This window comes from Meleagris gallopavo, chromosome 3, assembly GCF_905368555.1.
Source record: "Meleagris gallopavo chromosome 3, MGAL_WU_HG_1.1, whole genome shotgun sequence".
NCBI lineage: Eukaryota > Metazoa > Chordata > Aves > Galliformes > Phasianidae > Meleagris > Meleagris gallopavo.
The window spans coordinates 89,088,741-89,116,500 of NC_139406.1; the positions used below are offsets into that span (position 1 = coordinate 89,088,741).

A 27,760-nucleotide genomic window follows, 5' to 3' on the forward strand; every position below is an offset into this window, starting at 1 on the left:
GCAGTCCTGAAGCACACTGCTAAAATTCTGTCTACTTTCCTATACTATGAATGAAAGGATGCATTTACAATTCACAGATGTGATCATACCTCTAATGCAAGTATGCATACAGTGTTTTTTCCATAACCTGAAAATACACACAATAGCTTCTTCCACTGCACCAGAACACATCTATGTATGCATGAGAAGTATATCTAATCACAGGTGTGTGATCACATCAGCTCCAATTAGGCAGCATCAGACCCACTTGAATGTTCCTTAGGGCCAATTCAGCTTTAAATGGCCACTGCATTTGCTGCCTTAAATTAATTTTCCAAAGAAATATGTCTTTCTCCTCATCACAAGACTCCCTTTTCAATCCTTAAATTAAAAAAAAGGAAGAAAAAAAAAATGATTCATCCTGTAGAAGACTCATTTCTGCTAGATTGACATGAAAACAATTAAAATCTAATTTTGTCGCACCAGAGTTAGAAATGAAAATGAAAACATTTACCTAACATTCAATCTTTTCCATCCTTCAAGTAGAACGTAACATATTTTTCTTGCCTTGGTATGGCTAAAGATATTGGATTTCAAAGTTGTGATATTTTCACGTGAATAGCTATTATTTTAGATCACTTTGGGAGCTATCTGAATATCGTAATTGTGATGTACCTCTGTTGAAGGTAACAAAAGAATTTTCCTGGGAACAGCAAATATCAAGAATAACTTTAATACTATCAGCACTTAAAAATTCCCTATTTAGCCATTCTGGGATTCATATAGAGACAAAGTCTGAGTAACCCCATGCCCATGTAAAGAGCAGTGATGAACCAGCCCAATTAATGCACATAATACCAGTGCTGACTGACAAGAACCAGTTCCTCAAATGGGGTCACAGGTGTTTTCCCATAAGAGTAATGCCAGTCTCTGCAGTCCAGTTTTCTTCTGAAGCAACACATGTGGCTTCTGGATTTGTGAGATCTCCTATGTTTTCTACCTAATTGAAGATAACTGTCCTATCTTCACTGTCCAACACATAAAAGCAGGCAATTAGCAGCTCTAATCCATCCCCAACCATACTTACAGGTGGTCCTCGGGGTCCTATGAAGCCAGGGAGTCCTGGGCTGCCATTTTCTCCTTTATTTCCTTTAGGACCCTTTGGACAGAAAGGAGGGAGACACTAGCAGTCCTTTCTCCAACATCTCTTTTCCAGAGCATGCATTTACAGATACATTGGAATGGGGAAATCTCTCACTGTAGCAGCAAGACTCCCAAAACCGACAAGAAAAGGCAAAACGAAGAAAAGCAGATTGCAGATACCAGGTCTGCATTATTAACAAGCTGTGTGGAGTCCCTGTGAAAGGTTGATAAGGAACTGACAGTTAAGGAAGTGACAGGAGGTGTGTTCAGCAGCTACTTCTGCTGCAGTATGGCTTATAATGTGTTGGTGCAGCTGTGGAAATGCTGTGATGCACAACAGCAGGGAAGCAGTGCAGATGGTCATATAGTTCAAATCTGAGAATACATTTAACAGACAACAGTTTCTGAGCTGCTCCTTTGCTCTTCTTTTCAGCTTCAATTTAAGAAACGTCTGCCTTTTTCTTATCTCTTGTGATATTCTGCCAAACTGTCCCTTCTTCTTACAGATCAGGGCAGCTTAAATGTCAATTCAGGAAATAGATCCATTTCACATATACTTCTGATTTTTTGTAAGGGTTTTTTTTCTTTTAACCTTTTCTTTCACAACTCTGTTTGACACCTTCTAATTCATAATGCAACTTTTCTTCTTAGAATAAAACTTGCCTTTGTTTTAAGTTTGCCTTGTGCCAACAAGGAACCAAGCCCATGGCTTTCAAGTAGGCAGTGACTCAAAGTACATGATGCAATGATGAGAAAAATCTGGAGATTTCAGGGGGTTTGTTGTATTGCTGTACACCAGCTTAAGCGTGAGCACTGTTGAGCAGTATGGGCACTGTCAAATAAAAGGAGCAGGTTCCTGGCAAGTGTTGTGACTACAAGTCAGCAATGATACAGCAACTCATGTGGGGGGAAAGAAACCCTCATTGTCACAATCATCTTTCTCACTTCTCTTTTTCTTCAAATAGAAATATAATATGTTGGCTTGTCACACTACATTGCAAAGGAAATCATTGCATTTCCAGACAAGGCTGGAAATAAATGGACTAGTGTACAGCACATGGAAGCACTTCTCATAAAAACCTTTACGAAGGAGAGAGGATTCATTTTAATGACAGAGAAGGATTCTGATGAGAAGACTGTTCTGCTGACCAATACTGTTATTGTTTCCCCTTTCTCATCCATCTGACTTTATCCTTTTTCAATCTCTTACATTATTTTTGGAGTGTAAATCCTCTGAAGCAGAGAGTGCTTTAGTTCTGTGTTTGTGCAGGAAGGAGCCTGACAAAACTGAGGGTCACTACCTGACTCTCTAAGTACATAATGGAATTAGGTGAGGATGACCAAAAACTAGCCCGTTTGGCACTCACAGAGCATTCCAGAACCCCAGCAACCTTGGAAAAAAACATGAGTAGCAACCCATACAGCCAAAAAGCAGTAAAAGGCAAAAGGCAAAGGGAGGGGAGGTAGCCATGAAATGAAGATTGAATGGGCAACAGAGGCTATCCATACGGTAAGAAGCAATGACAGTGGTCTAGGCAAGGTAATGAGTTGCAGCAAGGACAAAAAAAAGCAGTAGCAATGATTTTTGGCTGCAAAAAGTTTGGCAGACTGAATCACTTCTATCCCACCTGTAATCTGCATGCTATCACCCATGTATAAAAGGTGTTGTTTACTTCTCTGTGAAATTTTAGAAGACATCCTGGCAGCAAAGAATCATATGATCATAGAATGGTTTGGGTTAGAAGGGACCTTTATGATCATCTAGTTCCAACTTCCCTGCTGTAGGCAGGGACACCTCCCACTAGATCGGGTTGCTCACAGTCCCATGCAGCCTGGCCTTCAATGCTTCCAGGGAGGTGGCATCCACAACCTCACTGGGCAACTTGTTCCAACGTCTCACCACCCTCACAGTAAAGAATGCCTTCCTAATATCTAATCTAAATCTAACTTCTTTCAACTTAAAACCATTTCCTCTCGTCCTGTCTCTACCTACCCTTACAAAAAGTCCCTTCCCAGCTTTCCTGTAGACCCCCTGCAGGTACTGGAAAGGCGCTATAAGGTCTCCTCAGAACCTTCTCTTCTACAGACAGAAGAGCCCTAGTTCTCTCAGCCTGTGCCCATAGGGGAGGTGCTGCAGCCATCTGATCATCTTCACAGAAACATCCTCAGGGCAAATGTCAGCAACAATGCTGAGGTTGCTTTCTAGTACTGCAAGGGCAGAGTATTAGAAAGATGAGTGAAATCCCACTGCAATATTTTTCAGATTCCTTTTGTTATGTCTTTGTTTCTTTTAGAATTTACCAGACCAACAAGATGTAATGTCTAGGTGAGCAAAGGGAAAGAAAAGCCCTGAACTGCAAAAGGTGCTGCTGGACAGAAAGGTTCACTTGCATGGATGTGCTGAATCCTGAACAATTTTCAGCAGCATAACAGAAAAAAACTCTTCTTTCTGTGCTCCTTACAGCACTTCATTACCATTCTATTCTTCCACACAGGATGGCCCCGGGGGATTCATTCTGCTCCACGATCTTGGTTTACTGCCCACTACCTGCTCTTCCCCCATGTGCCTGGGGAGAATTTCTCTACTGCTGCTATTCCTCCATGGCAGCCTGCCAACTCCCTGAAGCCCTCTCCTTTCTTGTGACAGCTCTCTACTGGCTGCAGAGTCTCTGCTTGACAAAATTAAATCAACTGGTAAAGATGAGGCATGCCAATCTTTTCTCCGTGCTAGGTAATAAATCATTTCCTTTTTTCCTTTTTTTTTCTTTTTCTTTTTTTTTAAATGACCCAGCTAGCAGCTCAATTCCAGGAATGTAGCGAAAGCCCCTCTGATATTATGGCTAGTCAATGATTTTCAGGTCACTGACCTTTACCTTCAGACATGGCAACTTGACAGACTGTAAGCAGCTACACATAAACCATCCCATCTATACTTCATCAGTCACCTCTCCCTGACATAAATGCTAGCTGGATGAATTTCCTTTTGTGGTACTTACTGGGTTACCTGCTGGGCCAGGTTCTCCTGCAGATCCAGGCAATCCATTCTTGCCCTAAGGTGAAAAGAAGAAAGGTTAATGAAACAAAATATACTATGATCAATAGAAGAATCTGCCTGCTGCTATACCAGCAAGGATTTCTTTAACATTTTCCAACCTTCCCTCTTGGCAGATTACAAAGTAAGGATTTCCTATTTTTTATTAACCCCACAACTTCTGTATCTATGACTGCATGGCTGACCACATCTCTGGATAAAAAGTCAGAGATGAGGACTCAGACCTCCTAATGTGAACAGGAGCAAACTAGCACTCCTCTGACTCTTCACCCTTATTCTTTTCACATGAATCCTGTACAGATGGAGCTACCTACTATGGCAACTCCATTAGCCAGTATTTGACAAACTCTTGGCAACTCCATGATCAAGATGAAAACAATCTGCAATGGCCAACAGATACCTCCAGATCACCCCAAACCTTCTTATGTTCAAAAAATTCCTGTTTCCAATGACTAAGATAGGTTCTGCAAACCACTTTTCAGATGTGCTCACCATTGCACTGGATTGATGGTATAGACCAGCCTTTTTACTGTCAATATTCAAAATCATACCTCATGCTCTCTAATAAAGAAGAAACAAAGCAGACGAACAATAAAAGAAACTGATACTTTGCCCTTGGCCATACAAAAATCCATGTAGCTCTCCTCTAAAGAGGAATATGTTTCGGAATGGTGATAATTTCCATTTTCTCAAACATTTTTATGCATTTCTGTTGTTGTGAAGGGGTATGACCCATTAGTGAATGATGCTGGCACTGCAGAAATAATGAGATAAATTATCAGGTAGACAGAGGAGCTTTCCATATGTTCCTACAGTGTAATATAACCCCCTGCCCTCCCAGCTCCAAGAGATCTGCCATTACAACTGCTGGAATTGCTGGCTGAATCAGCACTTTGCCCTGATTATGGAACATGTTGTAGAATGTTTCACTAGCAGATCTTCCCAGAAGGAAAAGAAATCACTCTTATTATAACACATTAAAGATGTGCTCATGTTCAGCACTGAGATATGCATTCAAATTTGGAAAGGATTGAATTTTAAAAGAGAACTGAAAGGCCTATTAAATTAATTCAAGTAATTTCTCAGCCATTCCAGATGATGCTTTCAGAAATGTTAACTAAATTGCCATTTCTCTACTGGAGATGTAATCAAACTCTACAAGTGTTCAATTAAACAATTTTTTTTTTTTCTCAAAACTATGCTTTTTTTTTTTTTTTAATCAGGATAAATTATAGAAGGTATGACAAAAATAAATAGTATCACAACGGGATCCCAGATATCCCAATATGGTTACCTGCAACTACTATTTGCCTTTGAAAACCACGTGCAGAGGAGTGATATTCCAGTGGCAAGTCTGGAATACAAGCACTTCTGACATTGCAGTCTTGGTAGAAATCATTAAACTATCTTTCCCACACAAGTCAGAATCTAGCATTACTTTGTGCTCCATATTAGTCCTCATCAGTTTCCATCGATCTAGTTCCAATTTGTTTGATGAAATACTACCTAAATTTGGGAAAAACATCACCTGGATCTTGCATAGCATTCTTCTTCCAAACGACAGGTCTGGACTGCAGAACATCCCCACTAAATACAATGTACCTCCAGAAACTGCTTATCAGGAGAAAAACTCACCGGCTGCCCTCTGAGTCCTCGAGGGCCCTGTGGTCCTATGGGGCCAGTATCACCCTAAAATGAAGAAAAGTATTTTGGTGAGTAGGAAAGATCTGATGGGGACACAAACAAGCCATCATTTTAAACTGCTCCTATTAAATTAAACTGTTCATGTATTAAGAAAAACAAGAAAAGCTTCACTGCCCCCTTCCAGTTATGTATGACTAGCCTCTTGAATTTCAAACATTTATCACCCAGTGCAGTCTGATCACAAGCAGAACCCATTAGCATCATCTGATGTTAAAGCTGGATTCCTCAGGGACTGGAAGTCCTTCGCTCTCCCTTAAGCAAGCCTTAAGCTGTTCCTACCTTCCCTGAAGGGTTCCCCTAGGCCTATCTTCCATTTTACTTTGTAGGGTACTATTGACAACACAACAGCTTTTCAGTGATATTAGGGGTGCAAGGGAGAAACCATTTCCGCAGTCCCATGACACTGGCATATCAGCCACTCAGTACATTGCTGAGCAACTGCTGCAGAATACTGCTTCAGTTGTGCTCTCCAGAGACTTTGCTATGTGACTGTATTTGATGCTAATAATGTCAAAGGATCTGTCTGTACCATCTCTCTTTGCTCTGAGCAGAAGCATCTTATTCCACAAGTATGTCATAGATTGTGCTTCAGCTATGCATGCAGTAAGGTACACCTTTTGCAGAGCAAGTGGAACAAACCCTGGCCCAGTGGGATCTTCAGAATGAAACACGGTTTGGAGAGGAATGGCAGAAAGCAGGTCTATGGCTGCATAGCACAGCCTGTGATTCAGACAGTATAGCTCTCCCTCCTTTTCCAAAGATATCCCTGATATTTACATGTGAGCAGCACTGTGATGAGAAAAGCCCTCAAATTTATCAGTACTCTAATGAGCTTCATACAAATCATTTCCTATGCACTGCTGCAGTAATTTACCATTTATTTCAGTTTCTGCAGTTGTTTTTAGGGAGGGGTCACTGTGAATGATTTTTTTTCATTTGTCAGTGAGAAGATGAATGTCTGCTCAAAATAGTACACTTACGTCCTTCCCTGGTGGCCCCTCACGCCCAGCAGGACCTGTCGCACCTGGTTCCCCCTGCAATTCAGCAAAAAAGGAAGAGATATCAGCTCAAGGTCAATGACAGACCAGTAACACTACTGCAAGTGGTGTGGGATTTCAACTGAGCTCAGTGAGGAATTTTTAAAGACAATAAAAGCCTTGTATATCATATGTGACACACAGCTTTTAAAAATAATTCAGAAGTATCTTCTCATAGTGGTGTACAGTGCTTTCTAGCAGAATATTTATTGCTGCTAGTATAGTAACTGAAACCCACCAACATACTCATGGTATAGAAACTACTGTAATGAAAAAAAGATGAGGAGCTCTAGTACTGGATTGCTCAGCTAAGGTATTCCAAGCAAAGTATTTTCCTTCCCCATGGAGAATCAGCATTAATTAAGCAAAGAGAAATTCAGTTTTGTATTCCACTGTCTACATTAAGGAACATTTTGTACTGCATTGCTCAGAAACGAGAACAACTTTACATGCAGGACTTGAGTTTTGAGCTTCATTATGAATAGGCAACTAAGCCAAATGGCTAAAGTCATTTCTGCACTCATTTCTTTATGTTTTGCTCTGAACATATTCTGCATGTTTTAGGCATTTCTGCTGAATTCATTGAATTCACATTCAATAGCTGAAGTAAGGATTCTCACTTTCTATATCAGTAGTTTTACAAGTAGGATGCTGTGTGGAGGCCTCCTGTGAAAATTTCTCACACAGGTCTATCTCAAAGGCAGTTTCAGAGGACTCAGATCTACCAGTTGCCTCACCTTAACTAGGAGTAAAACTTCAATTCACACCACCCTTCTACAAAGGACCATCATGCATGCATTGCATGTTGCTTACCCGTGGACCTGGGGGACCTGTATCTCCCCTCTGTCCTTTGAAGCCCTGAAAAAGAGAATTAAATAATTGCCCATTACACTAACACTTGAAGCAGTGAGAATGTTCTATCTTGAACGTAAACTTAATAACCTTTCCAGAAGTCCTCCTCCTCAGGGTCACTCTTATCCACTCCTTGCCCAGCCTACATTTGTGCTTGGGATTGCCTAAGCCCAGCTGCAGGACCTTGCCCTTGGCGTTGCTAAACTTCTTGAGATTCTCATGGGCACCTCTCAAACCTAACAAGGTGCCTCTGAATGGCAACCCATCTCTTCAGCAAGTGAACGACACCACACAGCTTGGTGTCATCCACAAGCTTACTGAAGGTGTACACAGTCTTACTGTCCATGTCACCAACAACGGATGTTCACATCATTAAGAGTTATCATCCTCCGTCAAAAGCTTCCTAGCTACAGTACAGAAGAGTTACAAGACTGAACCTACCGGTAAGCCTCTGGCACCCTCCTGCCCTGGGAGGCCTGGTTCTCCAGGTTTTCCCTATGGGAAACAAGGTAGAGACATTTCTACATCTGCACTGTTATGAATATACACTTTGAACTTCAAAGGTATTTACACCTTTGGATTGATGCACCTTCACAATGTTTTTCTTTCAGAGGGATAATGCACACAACTACAGCAATACCTGGTCAGCATGTACAAAATCAGTATGTGCACACAGAAACCAGCTGTTTTGTTGGAAGCATTTGGAAGCATGTTTGTTGCAGCTGTTGTGACAAGCATTTCTCCATTTCCCTAAATGACTGAGGACTTGGCTTTTTACAGAAGAACTAAGTCCCATTTGATAAGGCACAGAAAGGCTGGCAATGCCAGACACTGAAAGCACATTCTTCTTCTAAGAAACACCTTACCTAAGTGGTAAGGAATACCATTCACTGCTCAATTTATTAACATTTCCTTTTGGCTGACAACTTCATGGCTCAGCTTTTTTTTTTTTTTTTTTTTTTTTTTTTTTTTTTTGTGCCTTCAATAAATGCAAGCATAGACCAAGTAGAGAACATCAAATATAAACCTCTCTAATCCTGGACAACAGAACCATTACAGAGCAACTCAGAAAAGGCTTTCTTTTAAGACACCTCCTCTCAACTTTTTATGCTCCATAATCTTCTACCTAAAAATGCAATCCTTAGATTTAATGTTACAAGAGAATCTTCTTTCTTTGTAATATTTGCAGTACTTGTAAAGATGGAATCACTACGTTTTGGAGTATTTATAGTAGTTGTAAAAGAACCCAGTTTCTTTTCAATAATCCCAGAGAGTGAATCTTATAAATTGCTCGAGACAATACAGCCCCTCTGGCATAAGAAAAAGATGTGCCAACAGCTTTCCTGCCTCCATTGAGCCCATAGGTAAGCAGCTACAAAAGTAATAACTGGTCTGTGATTGCCTGTGTGAAGCACCTTTAAATTACATTACCGGTTTTCCAAGAGATCCTGGCTTGCCATCTTTGCCATCATTCCCAGCAATGCCCTATTAATGAAATGCATAACGAGGTATAACAAGGAGTTTATAGGAAAGATTGGTATACTTGTGTCAATATGAAAACCCAAAATAGCACCTCTGCTTCATTGTGACTGTATTTAATTTTGCCCAATGCACCAGAAATTCTGTTACTACTATAGTTCAGACATAAACTTTTTATGTCACATTTCTTTAGGGAAACACTCTGCTTTTTCCCTATTCAATATGGCAATTCTAAGGGGCTTCTTCCTTCTCAGCAAGGCAAGCATGTTAACAGTCTTAAAAGAGGTTTCTAAAGACAACTGTTATAAATCATTATAATACCATTATAATGGCATTCACCTAAACTACTTTACACTGCAAATAACTCTAGCTCTACCAATAAGGAAAAAAAAACAAAACTAAATTTTGTACTAATGCCTTTTCCAGAAGAAAAGTGTTTATGCCCCAGATACACTTGAGTCAGTGCAAAGGAATCATTTCAGCTATGGATTGAGAGGAAGGTATTCCAGACTATGAATTCTTATTCCCTTACACTGGTGCTATTACATTAGTTTTGTGCTTTGTATAAGAGTATTTATGCAAAAAAAAAAAAAAATTTAAAAATTTAAAAAAAAATTAAAAGAATTTTAAAAAATGAACAGGCAGATGAGGAACAAACCTGTTTCAGATAGTTTAATTCAGTAGATTTGAAGTGATAAAATACAGCACTGATGATGTCCTGGGCCAAGGACATAGCACCAACATTACAGGTATCCCTTTAAAGATCATGCACAGCTTTCAGAGCACCTCAGGAATCTGTTTGGTTCATGTCCACATATGCTTATAAGCAGTTCTATGTATTGAAAGAGAAGGAGCTGAACTGCACTCACGGGAAGTCCAGGAACACCTGGTGGGCCCTGTGGACCTGGAGGGCCATCTTTACCCTGGAAAGAAAGTAGAAATACCAAGGTTCAGATGAGTTTCTCAGATGCTTCTCATATAAAGATCAAATGCAGTGTTTGACATGGCACCACTGTGAGAATCTGGTCTTGTAGCTCATATCATGCTGTGTTCGGGTTTTCTTGACTTCATTTCTGCTTAAACTTGAAAGTTCTTACAAAAAAACATACAGTATTATTTATAAGTTGTTACAGTTAAAGAAACCACTAAAATCATCAGTATTTTCTTCCTCAGTTTAGTTATATTTAGCACTGAGTGCTTAGCTTCTGTGGTGAAGTGTCCATCCAGAAAACAGAAAGTCTGTATTTTATATCTCTCGAATCAGCAGATATAAGAAGTGCCTTGTTGACTGTCCCAAGAGAGAAATCTCCTCTTATTCATAGAATCATATAATTGTTTGAGTTGGAAGGGAACTCTTAAAGGACATCTATTCCATCTCCTCTGCAACGAACAGGGACACCTACAGCTAGATCCCCATCCAGTCTGACCTTGAATGTCTCCAGGGATAGGAGATAGGTCTCACGAAAGCATATGAGGTCCTTCAAATTATTTCAACCTTAACCATCCGTTTGAAAGGGAAGTTCAGCCAGCTTGTCCATGCAATCTGTGTCCTCTCTGATGGTAGTGCTGACTGATTTCACAGCAGCCACCAGAAAGACAGTTGTTGGGTCCCTTATGATTGAAACAGATGTGCAAAAGGTTTCTTGCTCACCCTGCTCCAGAAATTAATGACAGAATTACACAGTCCTAAATCGTGATTTTTTTTCCTTTTCACACTTAGGTAAGCATCAATCAGATTCCAATCAGATTATCCTTCTCTCCTACAGTTTTCTGATGCATTACCATAAAATAGAATCTGAATGACCTTCAAACGAAACACCAGTAGCAAAGTTCTTCATGCATTTCTTTTTTTTGCCCCCATACAAGTGTTTGCAGAGGTGCCAAGAAATGGTCCAAAAGTGCAGGAGCAGTCTGTGCTGTGGCATTCTTCCAAATGTTGCTGTTTTTGTTTTGACAATCCTCAGGCACAATTCAAGTGTTACCCTGGGTCATGCACCAGCCTAACAAATTAAGTCATTATGCCACAGAGGCTAAAAGATGTTAATAGCAAAGATAGATGCACAAGATGTACAACTACCTTCTTATATGGTAGGCAAGGATGCACTGAAGAAGTTCCATGTACTGGATATTTCATTCTGGCTAGTTTGGAGCAACAGGAGCAGAGTAATCTGCTGTTATTTCCGTGGGTCCTACTTGCAGGTATAGAGTTGTTTCAGAATGGACAATGTGGGAAGCTTTCAAAAGACATTACTTCAGTTTCAGCTCAGCTTTATTCAGAAAAAAGCTAGGTTAAGCTAGTGTTGAAACATGTAGCTGAGAGCTTACTATGTCTCCTGGGTTTCCTGCTGGTCCTATTGGTCCTGGTGCCCCATCCGGTCCCTAAACAAAACAAAGCAGAAATAACATGAATAATTAACACATTTTGTACATTTGTCAGTGCTCCCTACCACCTTAGAAAAACAGGTTCATGCAGACAGAGGAAAAAGGCACATCAGGAAAAAGAATCTATTGGAACACTGCAACTTGATCTCCTTTGATAAGATCAGGGTTTTTTTTTCACATTTCAGTTGACTCCATTCACACTCTCTTCGTGACTCCCATGAGGATATCCTGGGACAGCTCTAAGAATTTTATTCCTACCAAAATAGACCTACGGCTGTGGCAGTAAATGTTCCCACATTATCAATTTCTCTTAAAAATATGCTTCTTAAAATGAACTTGCAGAAGTGCAAATGACCCACAAAAAGGTCCCCATGTGTTGTCCAGGTGGCTAAGCATTCAGCAGCCTCTAGGCATCATTACTATCTGAAAGCAGAATTTTAACATGGTCTTTTTTTTTCCAGTACCTCTTGTCCTTTAGGAGTTACATTGTAAACTCAGTTTTAAAGAGGCTATGCTGATTCCCATAAAAGACAAATGCTGAAAACCTTTATCACAGCAGAGTCAGATTGCTCTGCAAGCAGCAGCGTGAGTAGTAATGACTGTAGGCAAAGACAGAAGGTTTGGAAAGAAAAGCCCTTTGCTCAGGAAAAGTCCCTGCTTCTGGAAACTGCAAGTGGTGATATCACAAGCAGGAGAGCCAAGTTATTTCAGCCTTGCTTCTGCAATGACACCTCAGTGTTATGATTTTATATATGCAAAGCAGCATAACTGTAGTTGCAGAGAGAGCAGAACAAGAAATAAGGATTGTGACACAGCAGGACACGAGTAAAAGGCCTCTTAATCTAAAAGTAATCCGGAGGATACAAAAATTGGAGAAAAATTCACTATCATATTACTACATAAAACTGAAAACCAAAATCACTGTTAGATCTGCCGGTTCCAGACTGACAACCTATTCTGCCTATAAGTAAACACCTATACATGTACTCCTAAGTAGTCTGTGTGGAAGAGTTTTCATGATCATTGCTTTGTATAAAGAGAGGGACTGAAGCTTAGCATCAATTTACAGAGTGAGATGAAGCAATCAGTGAAAAGTGGCTGATGTATTAAATAGCAATTATCATGAGCAGAGAAATCTATGACACTCAAGGGACCATTACGAACCCACTGGAAAAGAAAAATGCAATGTGCAGGCAGGTGAGAATGGCCCTTTCTGCTGATACTGTTATTAGTAAGGAAAATATGAGACCATCTGCTTTGCGACAGAGGAACTTACAGGTGGGCCAGGGTTTCCAGGAGCCCCTGCAAAGCCAGGCATTCCAGGGTGTCCCTGCAAAACAAGACAAGAGACTTTATACATTATTCATATTTCTACTTGTATGTAGGTTAATTGATCATTGGGTACTGTGAGGTAACATCAAAATGAGACAATACACAGAGTGCTGGTTATACGGAAATAATGGACTGTAGCTTTTTAAATCAAAGTGTTGGTTTTCAAAGTATGCACTTCAGTAATGAACACAGTTAGATTTAGGGTGTACTTTCTGTAACTTATATTTCACAGTATGTTAATAGAAACTGAGAACAAATACTGTGGGAGAAGACCAGACTGGAAATCAATGTTGTTTAAAATATCCTACAATTTTCTTTGAAGACTGAATTTGCACCTTAAACTACTGACTCAGCCCTTGACAAAAATAACTGTAAACACTTTCTACAATTTAGACTATTTTCTTTCCTGTGGCACATCCTATAAGAGTCCATCACCTTCTAGGATTAATAGAAAAACTGACCTCTTCAGTCCAGAGGTGTTTAATCTCCTGGACCTCATGTAGACGTTAGCTGGGGAAGTCAACAGAAGTTGGGTACTGCAGAGAACTGAATGTATTGAATGAAGAGCTGAGGAAAAAATCATCTTGGAATCCAGCAACACAACACAGGGAAGATTTGAGTTGGAGATTGGAAGGGAATCCTGAGGAGGACTTCTATGGTCCCACTCTTAATAAAGTAAAGGTTTAGCAGTGACAGACAGCTTTCATCTTTCTTATTTTCAAGTAGTTGTATTTTTCAGCATTAGAGCAACTGTTGATGAAGAAGGAATCACACTGGAAAGCACAGTTAATTTTTACCTGTTCGCCTTTTTCTCCTGCATCCCCAGTTATTCCACGGTCTCCTTTAGCACCCTTGATAATGAGAAAAAAAAGTCACTGAAAGTCACTTAGACTCAGTTTTTATTAGCTTTTTGACTTATTTCATAAGGCATTTGGTCATCTGAGCATAAAATACAGAAATAAGAACTGAACCCTGCTTCTGCTCCTCTTAAATTCTGCCTGTGATTTTCCCTATCAATACAGGAGCTAGCAATATATGGGAAAATGGTCTTTGAACAGACCCAGGATGGCCTTTTACTTATATATATATATATAATTTCAATTTTTTGGCTTAGGGACACAAAGAGGACATAAACATCCTTACAAATAAAAAGGCTGCTAGGCAATGTACTAAATGGGATTCTGATAAGGAATCATTTGGCCCACTAAAGGCATCTATAGCATCAGGTACTAATCTCTTTTCCCTTCAGGGCCAACAATGTCAAAACCAGCATTTCTAAGGTGCAGCCAGAAAATTAATGCCCAGAATGTGCCCTCCAATCTCTCTGTGTCTCTGACAACAGAGCAGAAGCAACTAACTCAAAAGTAGATGTCTGTATTATCTGTGCTTGTAGTTGCTTACAGGCAAAATGAATCTCACACAGCAAAAAATATTGAGATGCTGGGTATACAAATCATGACACGAACGACACAGAGGACACTAATGAATAGCAGGCCATTGAAATGATTCTCTGGTTCATTACATGAGAGCTACGAGCCAAGTAGAGAAGGGAGAATTGTACAAATTTGCACGGTGCTGGTAGAAACAACATACTGCACTTTCAAAACTACAGAGCTCTCTGGATTTTTCACCATGAGGAGCCTCCTCAAATATCTGGAAAGGAGTCACAGTGACAGCCTTTGTCTTTGTCTCTTCTTTTACAATATTTGCTCTTAACAATTACAAATGCCATGAATTTGCCAGTTTACTGAATGCAAGTCAGATTATTTATCAATTATTTGTTTTTATATTATGCACATGTACAGTCTAAGTCTTCTTGTTTCATAGAATCATCATTATAGAATCATAGAATGGGCACGGTTGAAAAAGACCACAATGATCATCTAGTTTCAACCCCCTGCTATGTACAGGGTCGCCAACCACTAGACCAGGCTGCCCAGAGCCACATCCAGCCTGGCTTTGAATGCCCCCAGGGATGAGGCATCCACAACGTCCCTGGACAGGTTTCAACTAAACAGGTTTAGAAGTTGTTGTGAAGAGCCTCTGCAGTGAGAGTTGGGGCTGCTCAGCCTGGAGAAGGCTACAGAGAGACCTTATAGCAGCCTTCTAGCAGCTGAAAGGGGCCTACAGTAAAGCTGGAGAGGGATTCCTTATCAAGAAGTATACTGTACACCGATAAGAGAAAGAGTAGTGGTCTTAAACTAAAAGAGATTAGATTTAGACTAGCTATAAGGAAGAAATTATTCACTATGAGGATGGTGAGGCTCTGGAAGAGGTTGTCCAGAGAAACTGTGGTTACCCCATCCCTCGAGGTGTCCAAGGCCAGGTTGGATGGGGTCCTGGGCAACCTAACCCAGTGGAAGGCATCCTTGCCCACAGTAGGGTGTTGGAACTAGCTGATCTTTAAGGTCCCTTCCAAGGCAAACCATTCTATTCAGTCTTGCTACCCAGACCTCCACTTTTGCATAGCATTAAAAAAGCAGCATGTGAGAGTCTCAGACTACCTGGGTTTTCCACTGGTTATTGTCTTTATGGGATGCTAATTCCTTTGAAAATTTAATCTTGGGAGGTACTCTCATTTCGATCAGCCTTAATATTTGCTTTTGAAACTCTACTGCTCACCTTCAGCACACTTTAATTTGCAAGATTTAAAATTAATTTATGAATCAGTATTAGTTTGTCCTACACTAAAAAGTGCAAATACAAAGATGTTAAAATAGTAGTTATTTTAGACAGTAGGTCAGGATGCAGGGAAGTATGTAGGGAACTGTGGCCTTCATTTCTTCTCTCTCCCTCCATTGATTTGTTTTGATTTATTTCACATTAGGTAGTTTTAAATGTTTTGACTGACCAGGCACTGGCACTGTGAACAGAATGCTGACAGAGCTATTTGTGAGAAATGCTCAAAATGTGATATTATTGGAATCCTTCAGACATCGTGTTTGATATTGGCCTACATCCCTAAATCATAAGGCAGAAAGATACATCTGAACCAAGTCATTCTTTTTACAATGTATTTCAGGGAGCATTAAGGATCTGTGGATCTGCAAATATTGCAGATAGTGCATTTGAAGGCCACACTTTAATTTAAAGGGATTCCAACATGTGGGATATAGAAAGGAGAGAATCAATGCAGGAAGAGGGTTACTGCTGAAGATCTAATTGATTCCTCAACTGATTTGGACTGACAGTTGATTCTGATCTCCTTCTCTCTCCTCAAAATATCAGTGAAATGAAATTCTTTATCAGGAATCAAACACTTTACATTTTGTTTTGCTTCATTTCTGTTTGTTTGTTTTTGTGAACAGAGTGATGGTAGAAGACTGTATTTAAATGGAACAGTGTTCACATAGAGAGCTGTGCAGTTCTGTGCACCCGTGGTACTCCACTGAAATGCCAACACAGGGCCCACCAATAAGTCAGTTCTACCCCTTAATATAGAGATGGGTCCTACCAAGAGCTTGTGTCAACAGTGCTCTAACTAATCACAGATAATTTCTGCTTAGAACACTAAAGATCAGCAAACCTTTTGACCATCCAGCCCAGGTGGGCCTGCAGGACCTCTGGGACCAGCATTTCCCTGCAATTCAGAAGAGGTAGAGGTAAATATAGTTTCTTACAGATCAAGAAGGCAGAGCCTGTCATCCTCAGTGCTGGAGCCAAGGTGGTCAGGCCACCTTTATGCTCAGCACTGCAGATTGAACTGTTCTCCAGCACATACTGTACTATACAGATCTTTTTGCATATGGCATTGAAAGGTTCATCAGCACATTACATATGCCACTTGGTTAACCTACAACAATGCCTAACACTGTAGCTGACTCTTTTCCAAACAGGCTAATCCTTAGGAAATCTTTGTGGTTGTACATATCAGCCTTGGCCACTGCTGGAAACACATACTCTCAAGGGGAAGCCACAACCAGAGTGCCAATAAGGATTAATTACAAGGGAATTTCCCATGTGAAAAACTCTGGAAACTATCATGCCAAAACCCATATGGTACAGTGTGGTCAAGATCTTGATTAATTAGAATAATAACATTCTCTGTGTGACTTTTTACAGGAGTAGCTGGTTTCATGAAGCAGTAAAGTTTTGATTTTCTTCTTCTAAATTCCTCTTTGCAGTTCAAATGAGATGCATCAAAGCTCACTATAGACAGATGGGTCAAATTCACAGTTACACCATACATCTTTTCACTCACTTATTTCCACTAAGAAGAACTGTAGAGATCTACTAGCATGACTGATGGAAGAAAACTGAAACCAAGAACATTAGATGAGCTTTTCTAGGGCTGTGAAATAATACAGGATCTCTGGATGGTAGAGAGCGATCACTTTTACTCTCACTCTTTCCTGACAGATAATTGAAAAGGTTAAGGGATTAATTTCAGCACATGTCATTTATTAAAACCCCTTAACCTCCTTCCTTTATTTCAAGTCCTCTGCAAAATCCGTGTCTCTTAAACAATAGCTACTCCTAAAACTTTCCTTAGGCATCCTTGTAGCCAGCAAAAAATCTACATACTGATCATGTCTCAATCAGCAATGTAAACTCCATTCACTCCTCAGTCACTGTTCTCTACTTTCTTTTCACACACCACTGCTATTTCTCCTTCTGAACAATGAACATGACTGTGTTATTTGGTTTCTCCTACAGAGTAGATGATGGAGAAGAACAGATGGACAGGTAGTGTTTTTTTTCTATCCCTTCAGTGGCAGCAAGGGCTATTAAGAGGACCAGGAAAGCCCATCTCATAAATATGTGGCTGATAGGCTGGTGCAATCACATGAGTTTTGGTTTTTTTGACCATGGAGTGGCTTACCAGGTCCCTGTCCTGATGGCTGCAGGTGGGTCTCACCAGTCTTAAAGGGGGAAACAAATCCTAGGCCAGGAGATGGCAGAGCTCATTGAGATGGTTTTAAACTAGGTGTGAAATAGGAAGGGAATAAAATAAGGCTCACTAAAGATGAGTGTAGGGGAATGACAGATGACAGGACTGGGAGTGAGGCAAACATCTCAGCTGAAGTGCATCAACACCAATGGACACAGCATGGACAACAAACAGGAGGAGCTCTCAGCCACTACATGGCAGGCAAACTGTGACTTAGTTGTCATTACTAAAACATTACTGTGGGATTGGTTCAACAACTGGAATGTTGCAATGGACGGCTATAAGCACTTCAGAATGAAAAGGCAAGAAAGGAGGGGTGGTGGCATGGCTTCCTATGTTAGAGACTGCTCTGATTTGTTGAGCTTGTAGCTCACAATGATAAGGTTAAGCCTTTGTGGGTAGGGATTAGGGGGAAGATCAATAGGGCTGACATCCTGGTGGAGGGTCTGTTATAGACTGACTAACCAAGATGAAGAGATGGATGAGTTATTCGATGAGCAGCTGGCAGAAGCTGTGTGATCACCAGCCCTTGTCCTCATGGGGGACTTCAACTTCCTTGAAATATGCTGGAAATGTAATACAGAGCAGAAGAAGCAGTAGGAGGTTTCTAGAATGTGGGAGATAACTTCCTGATGCAAATGGTAAGAGAGCCTACCAAGGGAGGTGCCCTGCTAGACCTGCTGTTTGGAAACAGAGAACTGCTGGGAGATGCAGAGGTCAGGGGCTGTCTTGGGCAGAGCAACCATGAAATGGTACAGTTCTCTATTAGTGAAGTCAGAAGGGGCATCAGTGTAACTGCTATCCTGGACTTCTGGAGGGGAGACTTTGAACTATTCAGGACACTGGTAGGGAGGGTCCCTTGGGAGTCTGTCCTGAAAGGTAAAGGGCTCCAGGAGAGCTGGTCACCATACTCAGCTCTGGTGAGGCCACACCTTGAGTACTGTGTGCAGTTTTTGGCTGCTCACTACAAGAAAGACATCAAGGGTCTGGAGCGTGCGCAGTGAAGAGTAATGAAGCTTGCAAGGGGTCTGGAGCACAAGTTTTATGAGGAGTGGCTGAGGGAACTGGGATTGCTTAGTCTGGAGAAAAGAAGGCTCAGAAGAGACCTTAGGGCTCTCTGAAGCAACTGAAATCCAGTCCACTGACTTCAAAGACAGCTACAAAAGATTCAGTTCATTGTAACTGAAAAAAATAAAAATCAACCATGTAAAAATATTGTTAGGAAAAAAAAATGGTTAAAGCATATCCAAGGGATACAGTTAAACCAAATCCAAGGGATGACCATTTCCCTAGCTCTCTTACCATTTTCCCATCCTGGCCGTCTCTACCTGGTGGTCCTCGGAGACCTTTGTCACCTTTGAAACCTGGGATGCCTGGCAGTCCTGGTGGGCCAGGAGGGCATTCAGTGCACACATCCTAGGAGAGAACATTAAGAAGTAAATTAGCAACAGACTGAAGGTATCTAGTAGAGCTTGCAGACGCTGAGTATGAATGCAGCACTGGGGAGCTAGCATAACCTGTAGACCATTGCACTTTGACCACATCAAGGAGGAGCTGGGTTATGTTGACCTACAGTGAAGTGAGGTTAGTGTGAAGGAGAGAGAGGGCCAGTTGCTGAGCTTCCACAGGATCCCTTGGAGTGTTCTGGAAAGCTCTTAACTGATCTTAACAATCAAAAAACTGAGGAAACAAGATCAGATAGCCACAAAGCAACATTATCAAGAAAAGCTTTGTTTGTAATCTACAAGACTACTTGAAGAAAACTCCGTCTATATCAGTCAAAAAGTTATTAAGTTACTGCTAAGAGGGCATACTGATATGGAAAACTCCATTGTTGCAGCACAGCACCAGAAAGGCTGTTCTGCAAAAGAAACTATTCTGCAGCTAGCCTGGCTAAGGAGAACACATCCGCTGGAGTTCATGAAGACATCAAAGTGTCCTGGCCAAACTCAGTCATAAGAATTACAACCTCCCTGCCTCAAAAATTACTTGAAGCATCATCTCAACAGTCTTCCCGATTCTCCTGTCCTCAAGGTATGGCATTTTCCCTTCAAAGACAAACTTCCATTAGTAAAAGGGAAGTGAGTCCTGGCTATGAAAGATAACACAGCCCAAACAATGGGACATCAGGTCAGCTTGGTACAACTCCCCGCTCAGCCAATGATCCATCGTGAAATTGCAGGGTAAAATGCCTTTCTGAACCTCAGTTCCTCCATTAATGTTTTCCTACTGAAAATGTAAGAGCTTGAGAGATATCCAGAACAACAGAGCCTTAGTTGCATCTGGAGTCTGAAGGTGATGCTATATGTAAAGCTGGGCCAGGTATGGAGTGAAAAATATAAAGAATATTCTGTGTGTGTGCAACTGTAACATAATAGAAGTTTAAAAAAAAAAAAAAAAGGAACATCAAAATGACATTCCATACCAAAGAAACAGAGAAACAGTCTGTTGATACTCTCCCGATCAGAAATAACAATGCAATATAGTAAATTCTCTGGAAAAAAATACTGTGTTGCCTGAGAAAAACAGCTCTTCAATGAAGTCATTTCAAAGCAGCAATCTTAAAAGGGTCATTTTGTTAATGTGGTTAGTAAAAAAAGTAATTTTTTAGTTTCTTTTAATCAATAAAGAAGGATTTCTTGCCATCTTTCAAACCTGCTTAAAAATCTCCCAACTCAGCCCATGTAAATCTTTAAAGATTTTGCAATCAGCACCTCTCAAATAGAGACTCATTTCCAGACAATTGTCTACATGGAGAGTAAAAGCAGACAGACAGATCACCATGTTTGAAACACGGGTGCACGTGGGGTTAATTACCTGCATGCTTTTAGAGGCATTATGCAAACTGAATTTGCACCCACAGTGCAAAGTGTGGTCACTTGCAGGTGTGCGTGAAAGACCAGCAATTTGATTAAAGTGGTTTCCATTTTCTGCTTGAGGTAATACAACTTCACAATAGTTATTCCTGCTTGGAAATGAAAGCCTCCCAAAGAGATAAAAAAGTCTCAGAGTTTTTACACCTTAAACCACATTACAAAGGTCTTTGTAGGCCATGTCACTAGTGTGGGCTGCTGGAGAGCACTGGGTTTTGATCTCCAGCACATCCTTGTGTGTCCCAACTGCTGTGTCAGTAGGAGACCTGCAATTTCCAAGCTCTGATGGAGTAGTTTAAGGCATCTTTTGCACTTCTAGCTCTGACACTTTCCCATCACATGGTGTTAGTTAAGTTTCAATCAAACATTCAGATAAACTCCCACCGTCCTCAGAAGCTGATTACCTTCACTAAGAGATTTATGTCCTCTGGAGAGAGCAAGGGCGAGGTACCCTGTGGAGTGAAAAATTCAGGCAACGTTAAAAGGTGTAAATGTAAGAAATCTTCCTCAACATGTCTGTGCCCTGGTATAAGTTTCTTTTTGGGATAAAAAAATACCAGTTCCCTTACATTATCAATGAACATCATATCTGAGACCTCTGTGTATTTTTGATTATGTACTTGCTAATAGCACACTATAGTGTTTTAAGAATTTGCCTTTACAATTTTGGCTTTTTTTTGCATGCAGAACATTCAGTTATTTTCATAGTGTTTCAAACCATCACAGGTATTTTTATTATAATTTTTTAATAGTTCCTAGGTTTTTGTTTGTTTGTTTGTTTGTTTTCCTGGGAAGAGCAGCAGAGAAAAACACTGAACCGTACTCGAGACAACTTGTACTGACGGAAAATAAATGAGATAGAAGGGAACAGAACAGCAGGATGGAAACTTTTGGGGGATGCAGTATGGAAGAAAAGTTACGTACTGGTTTTCCAGGAGGTCCTCTTTCCCCTGGATTTCCAGGTAGACCCTATAAATATAGAAAAGGAAAATTCTATGAGATTATGACATGTTAACCCTGTGGTTGCTTCCACATTCTGCTGATTGCTTTGGACTAACAAATGTTTCTGCTGAGCACCACTGCTCTCTGCACGTGGCACACAGTCAACTCCTCCATGTACAAATTTAGAAGTCATCCTTCTCTGTTTTTTTGCTGTTTATTAATCACTTCTTCTCATTCCTTCCTAAATCTCTCTTACCTACATTATGACCCAGTGAAATTCATCTGAGTCACACAACTGAAATTGCTCTGGCATGTCTCCTGGTCCCAGGAAACACTATGACTGCAGAAGTGTGAAGGATGAAGCTTTAAATTCCTGAAGACACCTGTAAAATGAAAAATCATGGCCTCTCTTTGCATTAGTGTTTAAAACAAGTCCTTGCACCTGAAATAGCAAGTAAACTTTTTTTCTTTTTTGATGTGAAAAAAGTATTTGTGCCAGCTTTCATGAGATGAAAATAAGAAAATGAGAGTATTCTTGGAATTTAAGGTGCAGGAAGTCATGTTTGGGAAAAGGGAACCCTAATGGGCATCTCTTGCCTGTTATTAGCAAGTCATTAATTTGTAGAAAAACAAACAACTTGTTTTGAATCTTTGCATTAAGTAATGTTTACATGGGGAACTGAATCTCTTAAACAGAACACCAGGTCATTATTCAAACGGTGAGAGAAATCTTCAGTGGGATTTTCAGTTGGACTGAGATTTCCAAAACCATTCTCTAACTTCTCTATCAAGCTAGCCTGTTGTCTATGTAATTAGTCCCACATATGTGTGATCCATTGCTACTGATCGTCTTAAACTGCATACAAAAGAATGACCTACACAACCACATTTGCATGTGCAGAACAGTTTCTACTTACTATTTAGAAGTATCTTGTGCTCAGTTCAGCTGCTTCTGCATTAGGACCCACCTGAGGAGGTCTCTATGACAGTGCCAGATTCCCCACCCAGGATGTTAATCAACAAAAGTAACGTCTGTAAATTGGCCTAGGCTCAGCACACCCAAGGAACACCTAAGGCTACACAAATTAGAACATGGAAAGCAGTTTTAATTAGTCAAAGGCTTGTTAGGAAGGGGCTTAGGGATTCTGTCAATCACCTGAATTCAAGTTGGTCCATCATTTCCAGTAAGTCCATTGTAGTATTTATGAAGCCAACTAGACAGGGAGTTCTTGGGCTGACTGCGGAACTCATGACCTATGTGCATGGGGTGTGCACAGAGGCACAGCTGTGATAACCTACTATATCACAGTTACAGCTATAGGGTAAAATAGAACTTCATTTTTGCATCTCACTTATAATTTAAATTCTATAGTCCATGTCAGAGCAAAGAGAAAATGAAAAACGTTTGGTTGCTCTTTTTCAATGTCCATATTAAACACTTCTGAGTGAATGACAACCCTTCAGTTACCTTGGCTTCCTAAGAAATGAATATTAAATATAAACTGAAGTGACATAAGCGGAACTGAAGTAGTACTGAATTCCATGGATGAAAAGCTTGTTTTTAGAGGAAGCTAAACCTTCCACAGGTGAGATTCAAGAGAAGGTAAAGTGTGAAAGAGATATTCACATATTGGCTATGTTAAGGAAGATTCACACAGCATTTTTTTTAAGGAGTTCAACAGAAAGCAAAGACTTGAGCCACGAGAATCAACCTTGATCAGAAAATAACTAGAACTGAAATTCTCTTAAACATGGCTATGATATCTACATTGCATCAGATTGCTTTGAGACAAAAAGATAGACCTATCGTTTTGAAACCTATATGATGTGGATCTGGTGATGTTTTTTAATAGGATGTAAATAAATCAGGATGAAAAAAGCCATGGTTGGTGAACTTGAAAACGACACCATCGCCAGGAAAAGCCAAAAAGTTGAAATACAAGACAGCAAAAAGAGTCTCATTTGATGAGTGACTAAGTTGAAATGTAGGACAATGGCACTTCAGCATGTTGCATTATTGCAGACTAGGCAATGGGCTGAATCCAAAACAGAGAAAACACTGCTGAGCTATGGAGACCTGGAGTTAGAAAACATCACCAGCTACAAGCTGCAAACTACTCTAAGTTGACTGAAAACAACAGAAGGTACAGAGTGTAACTGCAATTGATATTAGAATATCAATTAATAGTGCCACTAGATATCAGGGAGGACAAAGCAGGCAGCAACAGGGAGGTGTAATGCACAGGATCCAGAGTACTTGATTGGCCTGCAAAAGGTGACACATACAAACGGTCCCAAAGTGAGAATGGATGGAAGTTGTGTAAATGACATGTTGAAAAATGAAAGAAAGAAAATTTATAAGGAAGCCAGCCACATGCAGCAGTAAAATCAAAAACGTTGGGAAGTAGTACTATAGAAAACTAGACACGAAATCACTAGCATAGATGTGTTCTGATTTCCAGGAATTACAAGGAAAAAAGGAAACAATGAGTATCCTTTGATTCGGGGTGCATGAATTCTAAAGCAAAGATAAAAACTTCTTGGAAATGGCCTTCTAACTGCATGGGAAAACCAACCCCAGGAAAGAAAAGTCTGTTCTTCAGATCCAATGGCAGTAATGTATGCATACATTAAGTTTTTGCAATTACAAAAATAAATAGATGGAAAGATTAACTTCCCAGTAAAATTGGAATGTAGTTATCAGTAATAATTAGCACATTTAAGAATGATTAATATTTATGTTAATTAAAATTATCATATTCAAAATACAGAAAGACCAAATCAAATGGGTGCCCTCAGTGCTATCTGTAGGACAAGAGACTTTGTCATTCAGATTGTATTTTAATTTAAGGTATGCTGAAACTTTTTCTCTCCCAGGAGACAAGCAGAGCAGAATGGATGCTTCCAGAGAAAAGCATAGAATCATTTTCTGCAGCTTTTAGAGCATGACATGGATTTGCCATTTTCTCTGGATAAATTACTTAAGGCTATGCGTTTTTTAATAGTTGATACAGGAATACTGCCAGCTTCAAATGTGCTTGGATTTTTCTTTTGTCCAAAAGCAAGTAAAATTAATATTTGAAGTAATTTTATTGAGGGAATGAAATTAGGCATGTAACAGTCCTATTATGGAGAAAAGTAGTCCAACTAGGGGGAAATACATATTATAGAATAATATCATGGAATGGCTTGACTTAGAGGGATCTGTAAAGCCCACCTACTTCCAACTCCCTGCCATGGACAGGGTTGCCACCCACCAGATCAGTCTGCCCAGGGCTTCATCCAACCTCCAGGAATGGGGCAATCACAGTTTCTCTGGGCAACTTGTTCCAGTGCCTCATCACCCCTTGAGTAAAGAATATTATCTCCTATAATCTAATCTAAATCTCCCTTCTTTTAGTTTAAAATCATTCTGCTTTACTGACCTTTACTAGGTTCACATGTGCACAGTTTTCAAGTCTGTCCAGGTCCCTCTGGATGGTGTCCCTTCCTTCTGTCGTATCAACTGCACACTCAGCTTAGCATCATCAACAAAATTCCTGAGGGTGCACTCAATCCCACTGTCTAGATTGTTGATGTGCAGTTCCAGTGCAGACACCTGAGGGACTCATCACCAGTCTCCACCTGGACATAGAACTGTTGAATGCAACTCTCTGGCTCCAGTTATGCAGCCTTATCCATGAAATAGAACACCCGATAAATCCACATTTCTGCAATTTACAGATAAAGATTGTTGTTGTGTGGGACTGTGTCAAAGACCTTACAGAAGTCCATCGGTTGGTCTTCCTTTGTTGGCTGATGCTGTTGCTCCATTCTAGCAGGCCACCAGAGAGGCCAGGCATAATTTGCTCCTGGTGAAGCCATGCTGGCTATCTCAGATTACCTCTTCATCTTGCATGTGTCTTAAAATAATTTTAAGGAGGATCTGTTCCATGATCTTTCCCAGCACAGAGGGGAGGCTTACCAGCCTGTAGTTGCCCAGGTACTCCTTTCTACCTTTCTTAAAAATGGGAGTGATGTGTCCTTTTTTCCAGACAATGGGAATTTGCCCAACAGACATGACTTTTCAAATATGATGGAGAGTGACTTGGCAGCCACCTCAGCCAGTTTCTTCAGGACCCTGAGATGCAGGATATCTGGCCCTTTGACTCGTATATATTCAATCTCATCAAGTGGTCTCAAACTCTCTCTCTGCTTACAGTGGGAGGGATTTTGCTCCCCCAACCTCTAAATGGAGGTGCAGGAACATGAAAAATGTGGAAAGCCTGGTTGCCAGTAAAGACCAAGGCAAAGAACGTGTTGAGTATCTCTGACTTCTCTGTGTCCACTACAGCCACTTCTGCCTTCTCACATATCAAAGGGGATACACTCTTCTTGGGGGTACGCTCTTCTTTTCTAACCAATGAACCCATAGAATCTCTTGTTATTCTTTGCATCCTTTGCCAAGTTCAGTTCCATCTGTTCCTTGGCTTTTCTGTTCCCATCCCCAAATGTAAGAAGAAAAAAAAACAAACAAAAGAAACAAACAAAAAGAAGAATATAAAAAAATTTGTTTTAAGTTCAGGCTTCAAGAATTGGGGCTTTAGTTACTTAAAAAAAAAACCAAAAACCAACAAACAAACAAACACAAATTTAGAGAGAATAACACATGTATACCAGAGATGATAAAGAAAAAAAAAAAAAAAAAGCAGTAGATTCAGCTGTTCACTGCTTTGTCCAGAAGAAGAGGCTCTGCAGAGATTTATGGACAGATTTTTTGATCACAGAACCGTGGAATCATAGAAGTTGGAAGGGACATCTGGAAATCATCCAGTTGAACCCTCCGTTAAAGCAGGTTCCTTTCAAAAGGCTGCACAGGAAAGCGTCTGGGTGGATTCTGAATATCTCCAGAGAAGGAGACTCCACAACCTCTACAGACAGCCTGTTCCAGTGCTCTGTCACCCTCAAAGTAACAAAGTTTTCCCTCACGTTCAGATGGAACTCCCTGTGTTCCAATTTGTGATCACTTGTCTCCCACTCGTTAGACATTTATAAGCATTGATAACGTTGCCCCTCAGTCTTCTCCAGGCTGAGTGGTCCCAGGTCTCTCAGTCTTTCCTCGTAATGGAGATGCTCCATGTCCCTCATCTTTGTGGCCCTCTGCTGGACTCTCTCTAGAAGTTCCACATTGAACTCCAGCCTGTGAGGTCTCACTGAACTGCAGCACAGCCTAATGGTGTGTCAGCCACTTCTTCTAGGATGCAGACATGCAAAAAAAACGTGTTCCTCTGAGAGATAATTCTGGTCAAAGCTACTGCAAAGGGAGTATTTATTCTTTCACCTCCCGAAATACAACTCTAAATATGATATTACAGTATCAGGGAATATAATGACCTATAATAGACATATTTCCAAGAGCATCTGATGAGTCAGCAGTTGGAAAAACAAGGCAGAGAATAGACTACTGTATGTAAATGTGATTTAGAAGAATTAATCAGTCTCGGGAAAAAAAAAAAAAAAAAAAACACACCATGAAATATATTTGCAGGGACCACAGCAAAAGACAAGACATTGAGGCAAGTCATTAAGGCTGTTGCCACTGAATAGCTTCAGAATTATGTGGCAAGCTCTTATCAGCAATTCAAATCACAGTGTTTCTAACTGATGACATACTGTATAAACACAAGAGAATAATTGGGCAAGAGAAAGATGAAAAAAGAGAAAAATGGGCAAGCTTCAAAGAACACAGGAATGCTACACTGATACAGAAATGTGCAAAAAGCAGAATCAGAAATCCTTTGTACTACTCATAAATTAAAATGGAGATCAAGAAACTGGGAAATGCAGGATCTTGTCAAACAAAGTATCCCTGCTGTTATACCAAGATATGCTGGAATGTGCTCTGTAGTTACATTTACACATCCTGAAACACAGGTAGAATTGCTCAATAGGTGATCAACCAGAAAACATAGTTCTTGAAAGGCATGCTGACTGCAATTAAATCAGTTTGTGTAATAGAAGATGTGCTTTCTAAGTACCATAAGTGATGGTTTTGTGTGGGTAATTTCCTGCTGGGAATAGGAGAGATAGGAAGACTGCAATGCTGCCTCTCCAA

At 40.3% G+C, this 27,760-nt stretch overlaps 1 protein-coding gene across 1 annotated transcript in view; it reads right to left on the reverse strand.

The window, feature by feature from the left end:
* Positions 1–21,979, reverse strand: part of LOC104910484 (uncharacterized) — a 33,503-nt gene extending 11,524 nt beyond the window's left edge. The window contains exons 1-16 of the mRNA XM_010709392.3: positions 21,927–21,979; positions 21,645–21,693; positions 21,129–21,176; positions 19,154–19,267; positions 16,487–16,540; positions 13,758–13,811; positions 12,905–12,958; positions 11,572–11,625; positions 10,116–10,169; positions 9,199–9,252; positions 8,209–8,262; positions 7,729–7,773; positions 6,859–6,912; positions 5,810–5,863; positions 4,119–4,172; positions 1,067–1,138 (exon numbers count right to left, since the gene is read on the reverse strand). Of these exons, the coding sequence (XP_010707694.2) occupies positions 1,067–1,138; positions 4,119–4,172; positions 5,810–5,863; positions 6,859–6,912; positions 7,729–7,773; positions 8,209–8,262; positions 9,199–9,252; positions 10,116–10,169; positions 11,572–11,625; positions 12,905–12,958; positions 13,758–13,811; positions 16,487–16,540; positions 19,154–19,267; positions 21,129–21,176; positions 21,645–21,693; positions 21,927–21,979 (921 nt within the window). The remainder of the gene's footprint in view (positions 1–1,066; positions 1,139–4,118; positions 4,173–5,809; positions 5,864–6,858; positions 6,913–7,728; positions 7,774–8,208; positions 8,263–9,198; positions 9,253–10,115; positions 10,170–11,571; positions 11,626–12,904; positions 12,959–13,757; positions 13,812–16,486; positions 16,541–19,153; positions 19,268–21,128; positions 21,177–21,644; positions 21,694–21,926) is intronic.
* Positions 21,980–27,760: the final 5,781 nt, after the last annotated feature.